The sequence below is a fragment of the Mesoplodon densirostris genome, chromosome 8 (assembly GCF_025265405.1).
Source record: "Mesoplodon densirostris isolate mMesDen1 chromosome 8, mMesDen1 primary haplotype, whole genome shotgun sequence".
NCBI lineage: Eukaryota > Metazoa > Chordata > Mammalia > Artiodactyla > Ziphiidae > Mesoplodon > Mesoplodon densirostris.
In genome coordinates, this window is record NC_082668.1 from 104,193,966 (window position 1) to 104,210,849 (window position 16,884).

The window sequence follows — 16,884 nt, forward strand, 5'->3', positions numbered from 1 at the left end:
CATGGCATCCGTCACTGATGCTCATTGTATTTTGTATGTTGGTAAGCATACAGGGTGAGGACGAGAATCTGTGGTTGCTATTAAAAAAGTAAAACTTTCATCAATGCTGATAAAAGATAGTACTTTTATTTTACATAGTTTTTGTATATGTTCCTTAATGCTGTTTTGAGGTGAAGATACTATAGCTTAAGTTTAATAATATTATGGAAATATCCTAGAAAATTGATCTTTAATCTTTAAATGTGTTTTCTAGAAGAGTTTAATGTTCAGTAAAGAAAAAAAATTTATTAATCCATATTCATTTTATGATTTTAGCGATGGTAGGATGGGAAGAGCAAAACAATCTAGATACATGTATTCATTCAGAATTTCATTATACTGACAAATCAAAGAGCAAGGTATTTTGAGATTTATAATTCCATAGTAATGGAGATGCTCCTGGGAGGACTTGACCTGGTGAGATGGCTACACAATTCCTATGTTCCCTTTTGTTTAGTTGGTGATTCCATTAACCACCCAAGATGACTTGGACAAAGCTGTGGAACTGCTGGATCGTAGTATTCATATGAAGAGCCTCAAAATATTACTTGTAATAAATGGAAGTACACAGGTATGAATTGGGATTTTTTTTTTTCAGTGAGGATTATAGGATTAATGCTTGTAAAAGTCAATATATGAAACATAGTTACATAGAATGCCTGGGTTATATTTGGTAGGGGAAAGGATTCTGATTAAAGCCCTAAAGGGGAAGAATAGCATGAATCTTTTTTTCTTCATAGGCTACTAACTTAGAGCCATTGCCATCACTAGAAGATTTGGATAACACAGTATTTGGAGCAGAGAGGAAAAAAAGACTTTCTATAGTAGGTAAGAAAGCTAGCGTCAAAATCATGAAACGGGTGATTTCTTGGTTTCATATCCATCCTTTAAGGTAGGGCAACACCTAAACATAATCCTGATAAATAGCAGCCTATCTCTGTACTCTTTGTAATTTAGTTCAGTTAACTATGTTCTGGTATCTGATGTCCCTTGAAAAGTTAATGTCAAGTATTACACGATTAGCAGTCTCCAGTTTAAATATTTCCTTTCTTTATATACCCAGGGTATTTTGATGTTTAACAAGTTAAAAGGAAACCTCAAGAGCGTTTTAATTGTACAAATAAGCTGAAGGGAAAAAAATTAAAAGAAGTAATTCTAACATATTAAAATTAATGGATGGACTAAGTTCATAAACCTTTCTCTAAGTTTTAGTTATTGCCAAGAATGCTACCAAAAGAAAGATTGCTAAGAATTTCCAGATTATGTTTTATAATTACTTTATTAGTCATTAAAAATACACTTATATTTAAATTTATGGTAAAAAGAAAAACGGATCCTGTGTGCCTTTTTTTTTTTTTTTTTTTTAAAGGAGGCCTATTAGAGAGGCATAGGCTGGGCAGAGGTGCTCTGAACTCCCCAGTTCTGTGTATCTTCTTCAATTTGTATAAAACATTGATAATCTACATTTTTATATGATAAAAACATTTCATTGCTCAAAAAACACTGTTATAAATCTTTTTAACAGGGCAGTGAATATGAGTATTAAAGATAGCATGAAAACATATGTGAGGGATGGATTTAAAGGGGGAAGTAGGAGACATAAAACAGATGAATAAGGAGGAAGCAGGAAGGGAATCTAAGACTGGTGATAGAAGAGGATTGTTAGTCATGAAAGAAAAGATTAAATTAGCATGTGAACCAACCAAAAAATCTGTTATTCATCTTCTGTTTTGGTACCCAAAAGCTTTTTTATGACTACTTCCTTCTAAGTGTCTGTCTTTTGTCTTACTTTGGGTTTCAGAAGTGTTGGAAGTATGACCAGCAGAGATAATATACAAGTAAAATAAAAATTGCTTGTCTTCATTTGGATGCATTTTGATATAATTTAAATTTTTGATGAAAGAACATTAGGGGTACCTGAATTCAAATTCCAGCTCTATAATTAACCTGAGACCAATAACATTGTCCTCATCTTTAAATCATGGGATTGTTGTAGCAGTCAATTGAGAGAACACTTTTTTTCTTTTTAATAAATTTATTTATTTATTTATTTTTGGCTGTGTTGGGTCTTTGTTGCTGCGCATGGGCTTTCTCTAGTTGTGCCGAGTGGGGGCTACTCTTCCTTATGGTGCCTGGGCTTCTCATCGTGGTGGCTTCTCTTGTTGCAGAGCAAGGGCTCTAGGTGCATGGGCTTCAGTAGTTGTGGTGCAAGGGCTCAGTAGTTGTGGCTCATGGGCTCTAGAGCACAGGCCCAGTAGTTGTGGTGCATGGGCGCAGTTGCTCCGCGGCATGTGGGATCTTCCCAGACCCAGGCTCGAACCTGTGTCCCCTGCATTGGCAAGAGGATTCTTAACCACTGCACCACCAGGGAAGTCCCTGAGAGAATACTTTTAAACTACATTTTGCTTTTCAAACTAGAAAGCATGACTATTATTAATCATACACTTCTTTCTTTATCCTTTTTCTTATCATTATAGTACCTATCATTTTAAAGTAAAAAATTGCTAATTCATCTTAGTTGCATTAGACAGAACAAGCTAAATACATTAAATTGACATTTTAAATTCATTTTGATGTAAAACTGTACTGAATGTCTCACTGTTATTCTACTAATAAATATTCTTGTTTGACTTCAGTGCCAACATAAGAAGAAACTGGAAATTGTAAAGTATAAAATTTACTAGTCTTTTCTTGGCACCTCTTTAAACTTGAAATGGATTTGATAGATACGACCATTATCTTTTTTCCTTATGTATTGATCATTATCTCCTTCAATTATTTTTACAAAAGATAGAGGAAGAACTTCCTTTGGGATGGGAGTATATGCTGGTGTGGAGGTTTTGACCAAGAGTGCATTGGCATACCTATTAATAACAAAGTTTCAAAAAAATGGGTTATTAAGTAAGAAGATGAAGAAATTTTCTAAGCTTTTTTTCTTCCCTATCTGCTTCGAATAATGAGTATATTTATCTTCGTTTATAAATAGGGGCATATGGAAGAAATAAAAATATTAGGGACATTGTGATCATAGTTCTTACAAAGCCCAAATCAACCACTGGCTCAGTAGTTCCTAATAATTTTGGAGTCCCGTGTAGAAAAATTATCTTTTTCACGCATATCTCTGATAATCACTTTGTTTTCTTTCTCCCTATCTCTTCACTAACAAATGCCGACACATATTTACAGTGACCCCTTTACATGAGGCAAAAGCCTTTTTTGCTTTAAATCTGACCAGAACTCAAATGCTCACATGATTTCATCATATCTTTTTTATAGTTTAATTTCAAAAAATAAGGAGGAAAGCTGAGAAACTGTATTAATAAACATAGCATAATTAGATGAACTGTATTAGATTCTCTAATTTTCTAAACTATGAAGAAATTTAAATTCCAGGAATATGGCTTGCCACCAAAAGCCTAATTTTAAGTACCCAAGAATAAAGTCCAGGATTCCAAATTGGAAACATTCTAATGTTGACTAAATGACTAAGAAGTAACCTCACTTTAGGTTTCTAAAGATTAAAGAGCAGCAATGAAAAGAACATCATGTAGACAGATGTGCACAGCATATGTTCATTATGAATAATTTTGCCATCACAACACCCTTGCAAAGGAGAGATTTAGTCCCATGTTTACAGATGAGGAAACAGGTTCATGGCGATTGGATAACTTTCGCAAAGACACAGAGCTGGTAAATAACTGTAACTGAGATTTAAATTGAGGTTAGACTGTAAAGCCCATATTCTTTCCGCTACATCATGATGCCTTCCATAAATTACATTAAGGGGTAACATATACCAGGGTACAAGTGACCTTTGGAAGTGCAGAAGCAGTGGCATTTATCTAAAAGTCTTTATTATCAATATAATACTCATAATGCAGTTGTCAGCAGTCAGAAGAACATACCACCTAATAAATGTAAGTGAATATTACAATAAGGTTAATAATTACAGTAGGTGAGAGTTTAGAAAGGAATAAAAACATTTGAAGTTTTACAGACATGAGTGCTCCGACAAGCTTTAATAAAAACTAGATTTCAGTTGCTAAAAGCATTTGTATTATAGTCCAGAAATTTTGAGTGTATATTTAATTAAAACAAGAATTGGTTCCCTGCTGGAATTTATAAAATCATATAATTTTTCTCCTTTGAGGTCCCACTAGTAGAGATAGAAGCTCCCCTCCCCCTGGATACATTCCAGATGAATTACACCAGGTTGCCCGGAATGGGTCATTTACCAGTATCAACAGTGAAGGAGAGTTCATTCCAGAGAGCATGGACCAAGTAAGCAACATTTGGATGTGGTTTTTAATTTCATTTAAAGGGATGTTGTCAGGGAATAGTGTGGTTTGGCAGGTATATGGCGGAGGGGGTATTTGTTTTACCTCTTCTCCAATCCCATATCTTCCTTTATAAGCAAACAAAATAGTAGAAATATAGGAAAAACCCCACTAATTTACGTGTGTCTGTGTGCATTCATGTATAAAGAAAGGTGGAATAAGGCTGATTTTCTTACGTTGCTCATCCATAAGTGAATGAATGCATTTGTTTATAATCCTGGGATTAACATTCAGCTTTTTATACATTAACATTTGAAAGACACAATAAAACTATAAATATTTAACTTTGTGAAGCTGAGGTTTGTCTACTTTCTAAAACATTTTAAAATGTTTTTTAAAGTTTTGTGGTATTGAAGTATTTTCATGGATTTGCTATTGTTCTCTTAACATTACATTGGCTGCTTATATTATTACAGGAGTTTACATTTTCTAATAATGTAGCAGTCATGGTGTCATTTGTTTCAATTTGGGTGGTGCCTTTGTTCAGTTTTCAGTAAACAAAATTATGTGAAGTGTTTTAGCTTTTAATTATTTAGATAATAATCCAGAGAGAAAGAAATAGAAAATTCCTATTTTTGTTAGGAAATTTTGAAGTTGTAGCCTACCTACAAGGACAACTATTTTTAAAACATTTAAAAAAGAATAACTCTGGGGATGACTGCTGTTGGATATGGATTTTCTTTTTTGGGTACTGAAAGTGTTCTGAGATTATGGTGAGGGTTATACATTCTCAGTATTAACCACTAAACTGAACTGTATGCTTTAAATGGGTGAATTTTATGATACATGAATTATATCTCAATAAAGCTGTTTTTAAAAAACAGTAACTTCTGGTTATATCATGCAGACTCAAGGTGGACCCATTTATTTTTCTAGATGCTGGACCCATTATCTTTAAGCAGCCCTGAAAATTCTGGCTCAGGAAGTTGTCCATCACTTGATAGCCCTCTGGATGGGTAATGTTGATTGTAGTTTTTGTTTTTTAATATATGTGGGTAAATATGCATATATATAACATGTCGAAGTATCAACTCTTTTGTGCTACATTCAGAGGAATGTAGTTGATACTCATCTATACTTAGGGCAAATTGATTTTTTCAGTTTGGACAAATTTCTTAACTTCATGGGCTCAGTATCTTTTTTAGTTAAAATGATATCTAATTATAATATTTTGAGTTTCCTGCTTGCTAAATTGTGTTTGAAACTAAGGGCAAACTTAGAATTTATGTACGTTTACTTTTAAACCTGTGTTGGTGAAACTGCTGTCAAATTTTTCATAATAGGATTTGTTTTGGAGATTCTTGAGTTGTTGCACCTTTCAGGATTATGTTCATTCTGGCACCAAATTATAAATAACATATATTCTTGGTAATTATGTCCCAGTATTTTGCTCAATTAAAGTTTAAGTACTTTTGTGAGACAACTGTTCAGGAATATAAGCTGGGGCAAGTTGCACCTGTGAATTTTTGGTTACAAGTGCTCCCTCTCTCTTGGTCTCAATAGGACAGTGTTCACCTGTAGCATGCAAAGTCAATATCTCTATTAAGATCATGACCTATTTAATCTCTGGAATTGGTCTATGAAAGCAAATTTGGAAAATATAACTAATATTGTATGGAACTTTATGTTTAATTTTTTGTTACCCATGTACATGAAACCTTTGTCTGTGCCCATGTCTATCTCAAGATAGATATTTAAAACATTTAAGAAATTCAGGGAAATTGTGTTGTGAAAGCTATCTATTGAGTACTTAATATTTGAAAGACACTGTCCTGAGGTATAAAATTGATGAGTTAGACATTATTATCTCCTTGTTACAAATGCAGAAATAGTCTCAGAAAGGTGATTTGCCAAGGTTGCAATAGCTAGTTTAAGTGGCAGAGCTAGGATTGAAACACAGGTGTTTCCATGCATCTGTAATTCCAAAATGTATCATTCTTACCACTGTACTCTGTGGGTTAATTTTAAAAGCCAGGCTTTTTGTGGTGCATGTACCAAATAAGTGTTTGAAAAGAAGTTCCCCCTTTCTCAGTTAATGTTTCAGAGAGAGCGTATATATGTATATATATATGTATGTGTGTGTGTATATATGTATGTATATATAAAATATATGTTATTTTATATATGTATGTATGTATATATGCACATACATACAGATAGATATTGGTATTGCATAGAGATTTTTTTAAATGTCTTAAATATTTTGTCTTAAAATAACAAGACTTTTTCTACTTTTAGAGAGAGCTATCCAAAATCACGAATGCCTAGGGCCCAGAGCTACCCAGATAATCATCAGGAATTTTCAGGTTAGACTGTTCACATTCTAAATGTTTAAATGTTATGTCATTGAGTAATCTTTTGACTGGGAGGGTGAGGGGACTTTTTTAAAAAATCAAATAAAAATGAGTAAATGTGTTTTTCATCATTGGAAATATTTGACTTTTGTATAACTTGTATACAACTTTCTTGTGTGTCTTAATAGACTATGATAACCCTATCTTTGAGAAATTTGGAAAAGGAGGAACATATCCAAGAAGGTATCATGTTTCATATCATCATCAAGACTATAATGATGGTAAGTTTATTAGATCAAAGAACAGTTTGTTAAAAATCTCAGAAAAATAAACTTGTTCCTATATCACTTAGTTTTCTGCTTAAAACTTTTTAAAAAGATATTGGATCATAATTAAAACGACAATAACAGCTTTATGCCAACTTACCTCATAATACTTATCTTTCCCCTGGAAAAAAGAAAGGAGTGGTTAAAAATGGTATTAATTAGAAAATTATTCCTTGATGTTGAAATGCATACTTGAATTGTCCTTTTAAGGAAAAAAAATTGCTGCCTATAAACTTTCCAATTTTTATTTTGTATTTTAAATCATTATTGGAAATGAGAGTAAAATATATTTTTTCTCCTTTTTATACAAAACTGAGGGAGTTCTATGCTTTTATGAATGCGTGTGTGTTAACATGAGGTTATTTGAATTTATATTCAGATTCTGTTTCTTTTTTCCCCACTTTTCATTTCTGCTTTCACTTTTCTCTTCTTTGTATTTTTATTTTTTACTTCATGATTCAGTGTTAACAAAGATGTTTCTTTGCACTCTTAAAAAATACTATTCTTAAGTTTAAAACATATAATCAAATAATTGCTGTTTTAGTTTCTTGGCCTAGTGACAGAACAAATTTCTGTTCCTTATGTTACAAATTTTAAATACTTTTAATTATAATATATTAATAAAAGTTGCAAGGTAATTCTGTTTTCACTTTGTAGGTCGTAAAACTTTTCCAAGAGCTAGAAGGACCCAGGGGACCAGCTTCCGGTCTCCTGTGAGTTTCAGTCCTACAGACCACTCCTTAAGCACTAGTAGTGGAAGCAGTATCTTTACCCCAGAGTATGATGAGAGTCGAATAAGAAGAAGGGGAAGTGACATAGACAATCCTACTTTGACTGTAATGGACATCAGCCCACCCAGCCGCTGTGAGTAATAGAAATTAGCATAGTGAAATGTGTAGCAGAGCCTTTGCAGAATTTTATAGTATTAAAAAAGAATAAATACCAAGCCAGTCTTCATGGTGAGACCAAAATCTCAAAAGAGGTAAAAATGGTATTTCTAAAGGTGGTTGTAATGTCAGGTATAAGCATGGTATTACTGCTGTTACTTTAAATGATTCTGTCCTTTGCTTTTATGAGGAAAATTGTTACCAATTCGTCATTCATTCATTCATTCCGCATATCCTTATTGAGTGCTTAGCTCTGAGATTTCCAGTATGGCCTCTAAGATGTAATCTAATGGGGAGAATGATGTGCATAGGAATTCACCATTTAAGGAGGTGACATGCGCAAGAGGCCGTGATGTATTCTGAAAATGGGGAATAGTTCATTATTGGCTGAAGTGGAGGGTATCTTACTTGAAGCAGTGGAAGTAGAATTAGAATGGTAACTAAGGCTGGATTGTGAAGTATTTGAACTTCATCATGTAAGCAATGTATGAAAGATTCATGCTCAAAGATGTTTATTGCAGCAATATTTTTATACTCTGAATTCCTCTCTTTTGTGCTAGTGTTATCATATTTTACTTTCACATCTGCTACTCACTACATTGCTGCTATTTTTGCCTTAGACAACTATATTTTAAAGTGATTAAAAATAGGAGAAGAATGTCTTTTCAATATACCTCCAGTTTATTTCTGTAGATCTTTATGTAGATCCAAGATTCTGTCGGGTATCAAATTCCTTTTGCCCGAAGAATTGTTTTTAACCTTTTCTTGTAGTACGAGTCTACTGGTAATAAATTCTTTCAGCTTTTGTTTGTTTGAAAAACTCATATTTCTCCTTTATTTTTGAAAGATATATTTTTCTGGGTATAGAGTCCTGGGCAGTTTTTTTCTTTCAGCACTTTAAAGTTATTTCTCCATTGTCTTCTGGCTTGCATACTTTCTGAGAAGTCTGCTGTATTTCTTATCTTTGTTCCTCTGTATATAATGTGCTTTTTCCCCCCCGCTGACTGCTTTCAAGATTTCCTGTTGTTAGAATGAGAGCGATGGTCTTTCCAGCTTTCTACGTTGTAGGCAGTTGAAAAACTAACTACAGATATTACTGCAGTAAAGATTAGAAGTAGTGCATCTTACATAATCAGTGGCATCTTAAATTGAGTGAAAGATGCTATTACGTTTATAATCAGGTGAAAAACATCTCATTGGAAAAAATTAGTCATAGGGATCTGAACCTTGTTTGGGTTTAGAATTCTTACAGTTTTCAAAGATGATGATCATTATGAATTTGGATGAACATGATTTTCCCTTAATATCCAAGCATATTCAATTAAGGATATCACTAATGCAGTAGTCCTTAACCATTGTGTGCCATTGGGCTATTCCATTTTAAGAAAATGTTCTTTTTTAGCACCCCGTGCTCCAACCAACTGGAGATTGGGCAAACTGCTTGGCCAGGGAGCCTTTGGCAGGGTCTACCTCTGTTATGATGTTGATACAGGAAGAGAATTGGCTGTTAAGCAAGTTCAGTTTGACCCAGATAGCCCTGAGACCAGCAAGGTAAGAATCACTGCATAAGCTACTTTGTCACATTATAAGAAGCATTTTTACTAAAATAAATATAACACATAATAGAATTTTTTGTTTTTCCTCAATACAAATTATTTGAAAAAAAAATAGATAACTAGATATGTTTGTTTGCTTTGTACTATGGATTTTTCTCTTTTAGTACTCAGTTATATTCCTAATGTGATTTAGTGTTGCTTTAGCATACCATCAAGGACTGTTACAATAGTTACTGTTGATAGAGACTTTAAAATGTTTGTTCCTTGGGAAGTGAAAATTACAGAGTGAAATCACCTTGATGGTCCATGAAGTTAGAATTTTTTTGCTTTTACTAGCAATGCTGTAAAGACTTAACAGTGAGTTCTGTCTTTCAGGAAGTAAATGCACTTGAGTGTGAAATTCAGTTGTTGAAAAACTTGCTGCATGAGCGAATTGTTCAGTATTATGGCTGTTTGAGGGATCCCCAAGAAAAAACACTTTCCATATTTATGGAATATATGCCAGGGGTAAGTTAGTACATCCTTTGAAAATAGAGATATTCTATTTAAAGTCTTAGTTGAGAATAAAGAAAAACAACAAAACTTTGATTATAAAATGTTAAGGACATTTTGGAAGAGTTTTAAATGAGAACTGGGTAATATAATTTTATTTTCTGTCTTCTTCATCGATCTTTGTATTTTTTAGCTCATTTTTTAAAGATACTAAAGTATACTAAAATAGGTTACAGACATCAGAGCAGTCTATACTCAGATTTCCCTAAATGCCCTAAAAATAACCTGTAATAACTGGTTTATCCAAACCAGGACTTAGTCCAGGACCACACATTACATTTTTCTGCTATGTCTCTTATTCCTCTTTTAATCTAGAACAGTTTTAGGTGACAGATTTGACAAAGAGACCAAGCTGTTGGTGCTTTGTGACCACCTCGAGGGGTGGGATAGAGAGGGTGGGAGGAAGATGCAAGAGGGAGGAGATATGGGGATATACATATAGGTATAGCTGATTCACTTTGTTATAAAGCAGAAACTAACACACCATTGTAAAGCAGTTATACTCCAATAAAGACGTTAAGAAAAAAAAAAGAAAGAGACCAAACTAGTTGTTCTGTTGACAGTCTCATCTCATAGATTGCTCCCCTTGCATCCTCGTGGTGGTGTTTAGTTTGTTCGTTTATCCCTGTATTTCCTGTAAACTCCAAGTTAGATCTAAAATCTAAATTATATTCAAATTCAGCATTTATTTGCATGCATCCTAAATGATGCTGTGCATCCCATTAGGAGACATACAATTTCTGGTTGTTCTACTGGTAGTGATGCTAAGATTGACTGCTTGACTAGGATGATTGACGTCCTGATTCTTCCATTGTAAAGTTTTGTTTTTTCCTGAAGACCAGAAAGTAATCTGGGCTTACAGCAGTGGCACATAGGAATATCCAGTTCCTTTACAACCATCCACCTAATGTTTTTAACACAGATTGATAGTCATTGCCTGAGTCAGTAATTTCATTGGGAGGTGAAAAATGTGATTTGCAAAAAACTCTGTCATTCCTTCTTCATTATTTTAGTATTTGTAGAGTACATTCTAATACTAATGATTTTCAAGATGGTGGTATATTTACTCACTTAAAAATATGTTCATTCTTATAATAGGCAGTATATGTTAGAAAAAGGCTTGATTTATGGGTCTTTGAGGAAATAGCTTATTAGAATTGCATGTAGAATGTACAGGTTGCAGTTTAATCTTATGGATCAATAAAACTGTGGATCAGTATCTCATAGTACAGTTGTCCCTCGGTATCCCCAGGGAACTGGTTCCAGGACCTCCCACGGCTATCAAAATCCAAAGATGCTCAAGTCCTTTATATAATGGTGTAGTATTTTTTGCATATAAGCTACGCATATCCTCCCATATACTTTGTCATCTCTTAATTACTGATAATAACTAATACACTGTAAATGCTATGTAAATAGTTACAACTACAATGTAAATGCTATGTAAATAGTTGCCAGTGCAGCAAATTCAAATTTTGCTTTTTGGAACTTTCTGGAATTTTTTTTCCCAAATATTTTCAATCAGCAGTTGGTTGAATCCCCAGATGTGAGGCCTGCGAATACAGGCCGATTGTAATGGTCTTAAACCATCCTCGGTCTTACAACAGCAACAGTAAATTTTACTTTGATTTTTATCTTCATGAATAATTGTTTATAGGGACACCACTGTTATTCATCATTGCTGCTTTTTTATTTTCAAAGATTATGCTGGCAGTGTAAATTGTTTTTTAAAATTTAGTCTACAGCAGTAATCCAAAAGAAGGAGAAAGCTGTGAACCTTTATTTTAGTACTATCTGTGATGGAAAAAGTGGAAATATCAATTCCCCCAGTGGAAGTAAATTATGATGGCATTGTCCAAGGGAGTATATATTAAAAATTAAAACTGTGAAGCCCATGTAGCAAAGTTGGAGGAAGTACTTAGAGAGAGGAAAAGAATATAAAATGCTTTTTAATATTGGTAATGATTTTTTAAAAGTATCTGTATTTGGACAAGAACAGAGGAAACTTAGAAAAATGAAAATGTATTATGTTGGGATTGTGATTGACTTTTCTCTTATTCAGATTCCCATTACTGTTTGTGCAACAAATATTTAAATTAAAAATAAGGAAATAACTATGAATAAATGTGAATAGAGACCCAGATTGTTGAAAATAAAATTAATTAAAATGGCTCATTGGTTAGAACCAGTTTACATCGCAAATGGAGATATGGGTAATCTTTATATATTTAGCAATCTTAAGACTAAACTAGAACTATTCAGGAAGAGGCGTTAGATCATGTTTCTCATTAGGTTTTGTAAAGGAGCTGTCTTTTCAAAGTCTAGGTTATCACTCCTTGAATTTGAAAAGCATGTTACTAAATTAATGATAGTTCACTGACAATCTAAATGAATTATGTGTACGGCAAGCCCATGGCATATATGGGATGGACATAGATGTTCCTAGACTTTCCTGAATCTCCAAGTCTGTAAATGATGCTATATAATTTCTTTAATTAAATTTGGTATAATGGACCCCATTATGCCCTGGATTCAAGCTTTGCCAAAATTGTCATTCCATTCTTCAGTTTTTCCCAACATAACATTCCATTCCTTAGTCTATCTAGAACTACTTTCACACCAGAACCATAACTTTCTTTTATTTCCAATACCTGGCCTAGCAGTTGACTTCTCTCTGTTACTCTTACACACACACACACACACACACACTTTTTATCTGACACAGTGCTTTCCAGCCCATTCCAGTTGTTCCCACTGAAGAAGGTAATATTTTCATGTTACACAGCAATAAACAGACTACACTGATGGAGCTGTTAGCACCATGGGCCACTGGCCCAGCTGCCTGAGGTCCCAGAGGATCTGTAAGTCTGACACTCATTTGCAGCCTACAAGTATCTGGGGGCTTATAGTTTGGAAAGCTCAGTTCTAGCTGTGTTATTTTGTGCATTACTGCAAGTAGAGACATAATAAGTTGACTGAAGAACAAGCCGCATTGAGTTATAGGTATGACTGGTTGTCTGGGTTCACTCACTGCCTAAGGCTTTCCACACGTGTTTGCAAGTTGGGGTCAGCAGAATTGCATCTTGCTGTCTCTTCAGGGGTTGCTTATGAATAGTGGAAACAGCAAATGGCTAAACCTGTAAAATCCAAGGATCTATTTTTATATGACAAAGTACACAGTTTACCACATTCAAGGAAAGACAGGAACATTTGGATATGTTATCTCTAAAAGATTTTGTCCCTCAGGAAGCATTTTATTTCCATCTTTTAAAGTCGTGATTATGTATCAGATTTGCACATTGGAGTCAGCAGGGAAGCTTTTTCAAAATTCAGGTGCCTATGTCTCACCAGCTTGATTCCCTATTCTCAGAGATGGCACCTCATCCTGCCTAAAACATGTAAGAAAATTAGAAGTTCTTTTTAATTTTCTCACGTTTTGAACTAAAATGGTGAGTATATAAAAGAAAAACTTTAAAATCTCACGTGTGTTCTGATCTTCTAATCATACCCATTCTTTCTCCTGAGAAGTAAATTTGCAGGTATCAATAAAACTGTGTTTTAAAAACAGAGTAAGAACAAAAACAAAATTAAAGTAGGACGTATACAGAAGAGCAAGTAGGAAAGTCGAAAATGTATTCAGGGTAAAAACAATGCAAGATAAAAGCACTGGAGAATTTTAAAGAATACAGTTGCAAGGAACAGGAGATAGAACCGGCATAGTCATAGAAACAAGGGTATCAGTCAAAGAAAAGTTTTAAAGGCTTCCTTCCACAATTCTAGTCAGGGAATATAGTAGAGCTTTATGTTAAATTAATGGCATATAATGTCCTTCCTGAGAATTCCTGTGCTGTCCAATTAAAGCCTCCCAGTCATGAACTAGGATGCTCCAAATTAAAATGTCTAGTTTTAAGATATATAAGTCATGGGAATGTAATATACAGCATAAGGAATATAGTCAATAATACTGTAATAACTTTATACAGAGATAGATGGTTACCAGACTCATCGTGGTGATCATTTTGTAATGCATTTAAATGTCAAATCACTATGTTATACACCTGAAACTAACATGACATTGTATGTCAACTAAACTTCAATTAAAAATAAATAAAATATTGTAAAGCAGTTATACTCCAATAAAGATGTTAAAAATAAAATAAAGATCACTTTATTCAGTTGATAAGAATAATAAATACCCATGTACACATCTTTAAAAATAAAGATTTACTAGTAGTTTTCATTTCAAACCATACTAAAGTTTTCTTTCATCTTCTTTTATCCTAGGGTTCAATTAAGGACCAACTAAAAGCATATGGAGCTCTTACTGAGAATGTGACTAGGAAATACACCCGTCAGATTCTGGAGGGAGTCCATTATTTGCACAGTAACATGATTGTTCATAGAGATATAAAAGGTAAGTAATGAGGTATTTTTTAAGTACACAGTTCTTTTCTTTTAACGAAACATGTGCTGTGGTTAAGAAATTCAACATTTAATACATGTACCTTTAAAATACCATGGGAAAACAGTTCCAGCTAGTTGTGTTGTTCAGGTCGCCACAAGAGGGAAGCTCCCCTGTTGGGGCTCACAGGATCAGTAAAGTTCAAATGAACATGAAAATGAGACATGTTTTCACATATAGCGCACAGGCATTCGAACGTAGCGGTTAAGAATAGGGGCTCTGAATTTGACCTGATTCAGATTCAGGCTTTATCCATCACCACATGTGTGACCTTAGACGAGACAATCTCTCTATGCCTCAGTTCCTCATTTTTAAGGAGGGTGATAATAGTGAACAGCTCACAGGATTCTTACAAGGATTAAATGAGTTAATGCATATAACATGCTTAAAACCATTCTTGGTACCTAGAAAGCACTCAAAAGTTAGTTATGGTGATGATGTACTTTATGCTGAGATCATATTTAAAGCTGAGAGAGTGGACCTCATTACCTAAGGGAGAGAATGAGAAGAGAGACCAAGACTGAGCTTTGATAAACTGCAACTCAGTTAAGCTCATTTTTTAAAACTCAAAAACTCAACTCTTTTCATGGATCAGTTACATAAGGTAACTGCATGAAGTGAGACAGAATAGTGGTGGAGGTATGTAAGTTTGAGAGTCATAAAACTGTACTGCAAAGCACACTGAGAGGCTTCATTCTGTAAAAACCAGGTTGTGACCCGAATATAAAGATCACTTTATTCAATCATTTGACGAGAATAATGAACAAATACACAACACACATTTATAAATAATTAATTGAAAATTTTTTTTCATTGGTCTTTCTAGGTTCTCTTACGAGCTACCAGGAATTTACTTCCTTTCTGTGGTATATCACACCCTGAATATGGCCATATTCAGGCTAAAGAGAACATTCCTAACCAGTGTCTGGTCACAGAGTAGGATCTGCTGCAGAATGTCTGAGCCAGATCACATGTAAAGAATGGACCTTACTAGTGAGTCTTAGAGGATGACAGCATGGCTCATGATCTGAAAGAAATAGGAGCCTGTCTTTCACCTCAGGGTCTACCCAGCTTAGGCAGACCTCAGCTATCAAGTTCAAAACCCTAAAGCTTAAAGAGCCACATAAGACGGTGACCATTTTGTAATGTACGGAAATACTGAATCACAATATTGTATATCCTGCAACTAACATAGTGTTGTAGGTCAAGTATACTTCAATTAAAAAAAAACACATAGGAAAATGATTTGATTGTGAATTATTCTATTAGGAATAATCTCTATTCAAGCCAGTTTCTCTTTACCCCTGATAATAAGATAAGGTAAAGGAACCAAGGGGAGCTACCCCACAAGCGGATCCTCCTCTAACCTTGCCAGTAAAATGAGGAGGTTGGAAACAAGCTGATTTAAAAACATTACAGGGGAAATATATCGATAAGAAAAATGTAAGGTATGAAATTGGATAAAGCAGTATGATCTCAAGTTTGTTCTTCTAGGTCATACTTTAATTTTACAATCTCTACATGATTATTTCCAAGTGGCAGAATGAGTGATAGTTGTTTTTCTCCTGCATACTTTTTACTTTTTATGTATTTCCTAAATTTTTTTTTTTTTTCTTTTTTTTTTTTTTTTTTGCGGTATGCGGGCCTCTCACTGTTGTGGCCTCTCCCGTTGTGGAGCACAGGCTCCGGACACGCAGGCTCAGCGGCCATGGCTCACGGGCCCGCTCCGCGGCATGTGGGATCTTCCCGGACCGGGGCACGAACCCGTGTCCCCTGCATTGGCAGGCGGACTCTCAACCACTGCGCCACCGGGGAAGCCCTTTCCTAAATTTTGATAATGAGCAGTTTTTAAATGGCGAGGGCAAAGGAAAGCTAGTTGATTACTTTTAAGTTTAGACTTATGAGTTCATAATGAAACCTAGGGTAAAAATTAATTGATCATTGTTGCTAGGGAACCAACTCATTATTTCATAATAGGGTTTCTTTATTGGACCTTTTATGATCTGTACTGAGGACTAAATGGTGGATGAAAGGAAACTTACCTTTACAAAAATATTTTGGCTAACAAATGAAGCAGGAATGATACAATAGTACCATTTTACAATGACTGACAGATTAGTAGACATAAGCACTAAACATTAATAGCTGTTAACATCACTTCACACAGACAATCTATCGTTACATACTTCCTATTCATAGACTATATCATTATCTACAAAGTAGTTTTGCAAAAAAAAAATTTTTTTTGACCCTGAATCTGATCAAGCCTCTAGATTCAGGTACCAAATTGGAGAATTATAGAACATATATATAGAACAGATGAACATGTTAAATGACTCCTTGGGATGGACTCAGCAAAATCTAGACAATAAGAAAGCTATAGGCAGACAGCTTAGACTCTTCATAAACTACAAAGGAAAAAAAAAAGGTT

General features: G+C 34.3%; 1 protein-coding gene across 1 annotated transcript in view; it reads left to right on the forward strand.

The window, feature by feature from the left end:
- Window positions 1-16,884, forward strand: part of MAP3K2 (mitogen-activated protein kinase kinase kinase 2) — a 90,337-nt gene that overhangs the window by 59,968 nt on the left and 13,485 nt on the right. The window contains exons 6-15 of the mRNA XM_060106081.1: window positions 497-610; window positions 780-867; window positions 4,190-4,320; window positions 5,253-5,332; window positions 6,615-6,682; window positions 6,859-6,951; window positions 7,654-7,860; window positions 9,286-9,434; window positions 9,815-9,946; window positions 14,276-14,405. Of these exons, the coding sequence (XP_059962064.1) occupies window positions 497-610; window positions 780-867; window positions 4,190-4,320; window positions 5,253-5,332; window positions 6,615-6,682; window positions 6,859-6,951; window positions 7,654-7,860; window positions 9,286-9,434; window positions 9,815-9,946; window positions 14,276-14,405 (1,192 nt within the window). The remainder of the gene's footprint in view (window positions 1-496; window positions 611-779; window positions 868-4,189; window positions 4,321-5,252; window positions 5,333-6,614; window positions 6,683-6,858; window positions 6,952-7,653; window positions 7,861-9,285; window positions 9,435-9,814; window positions 9,947-14,275; window positions 14,406-16,884) is intronic.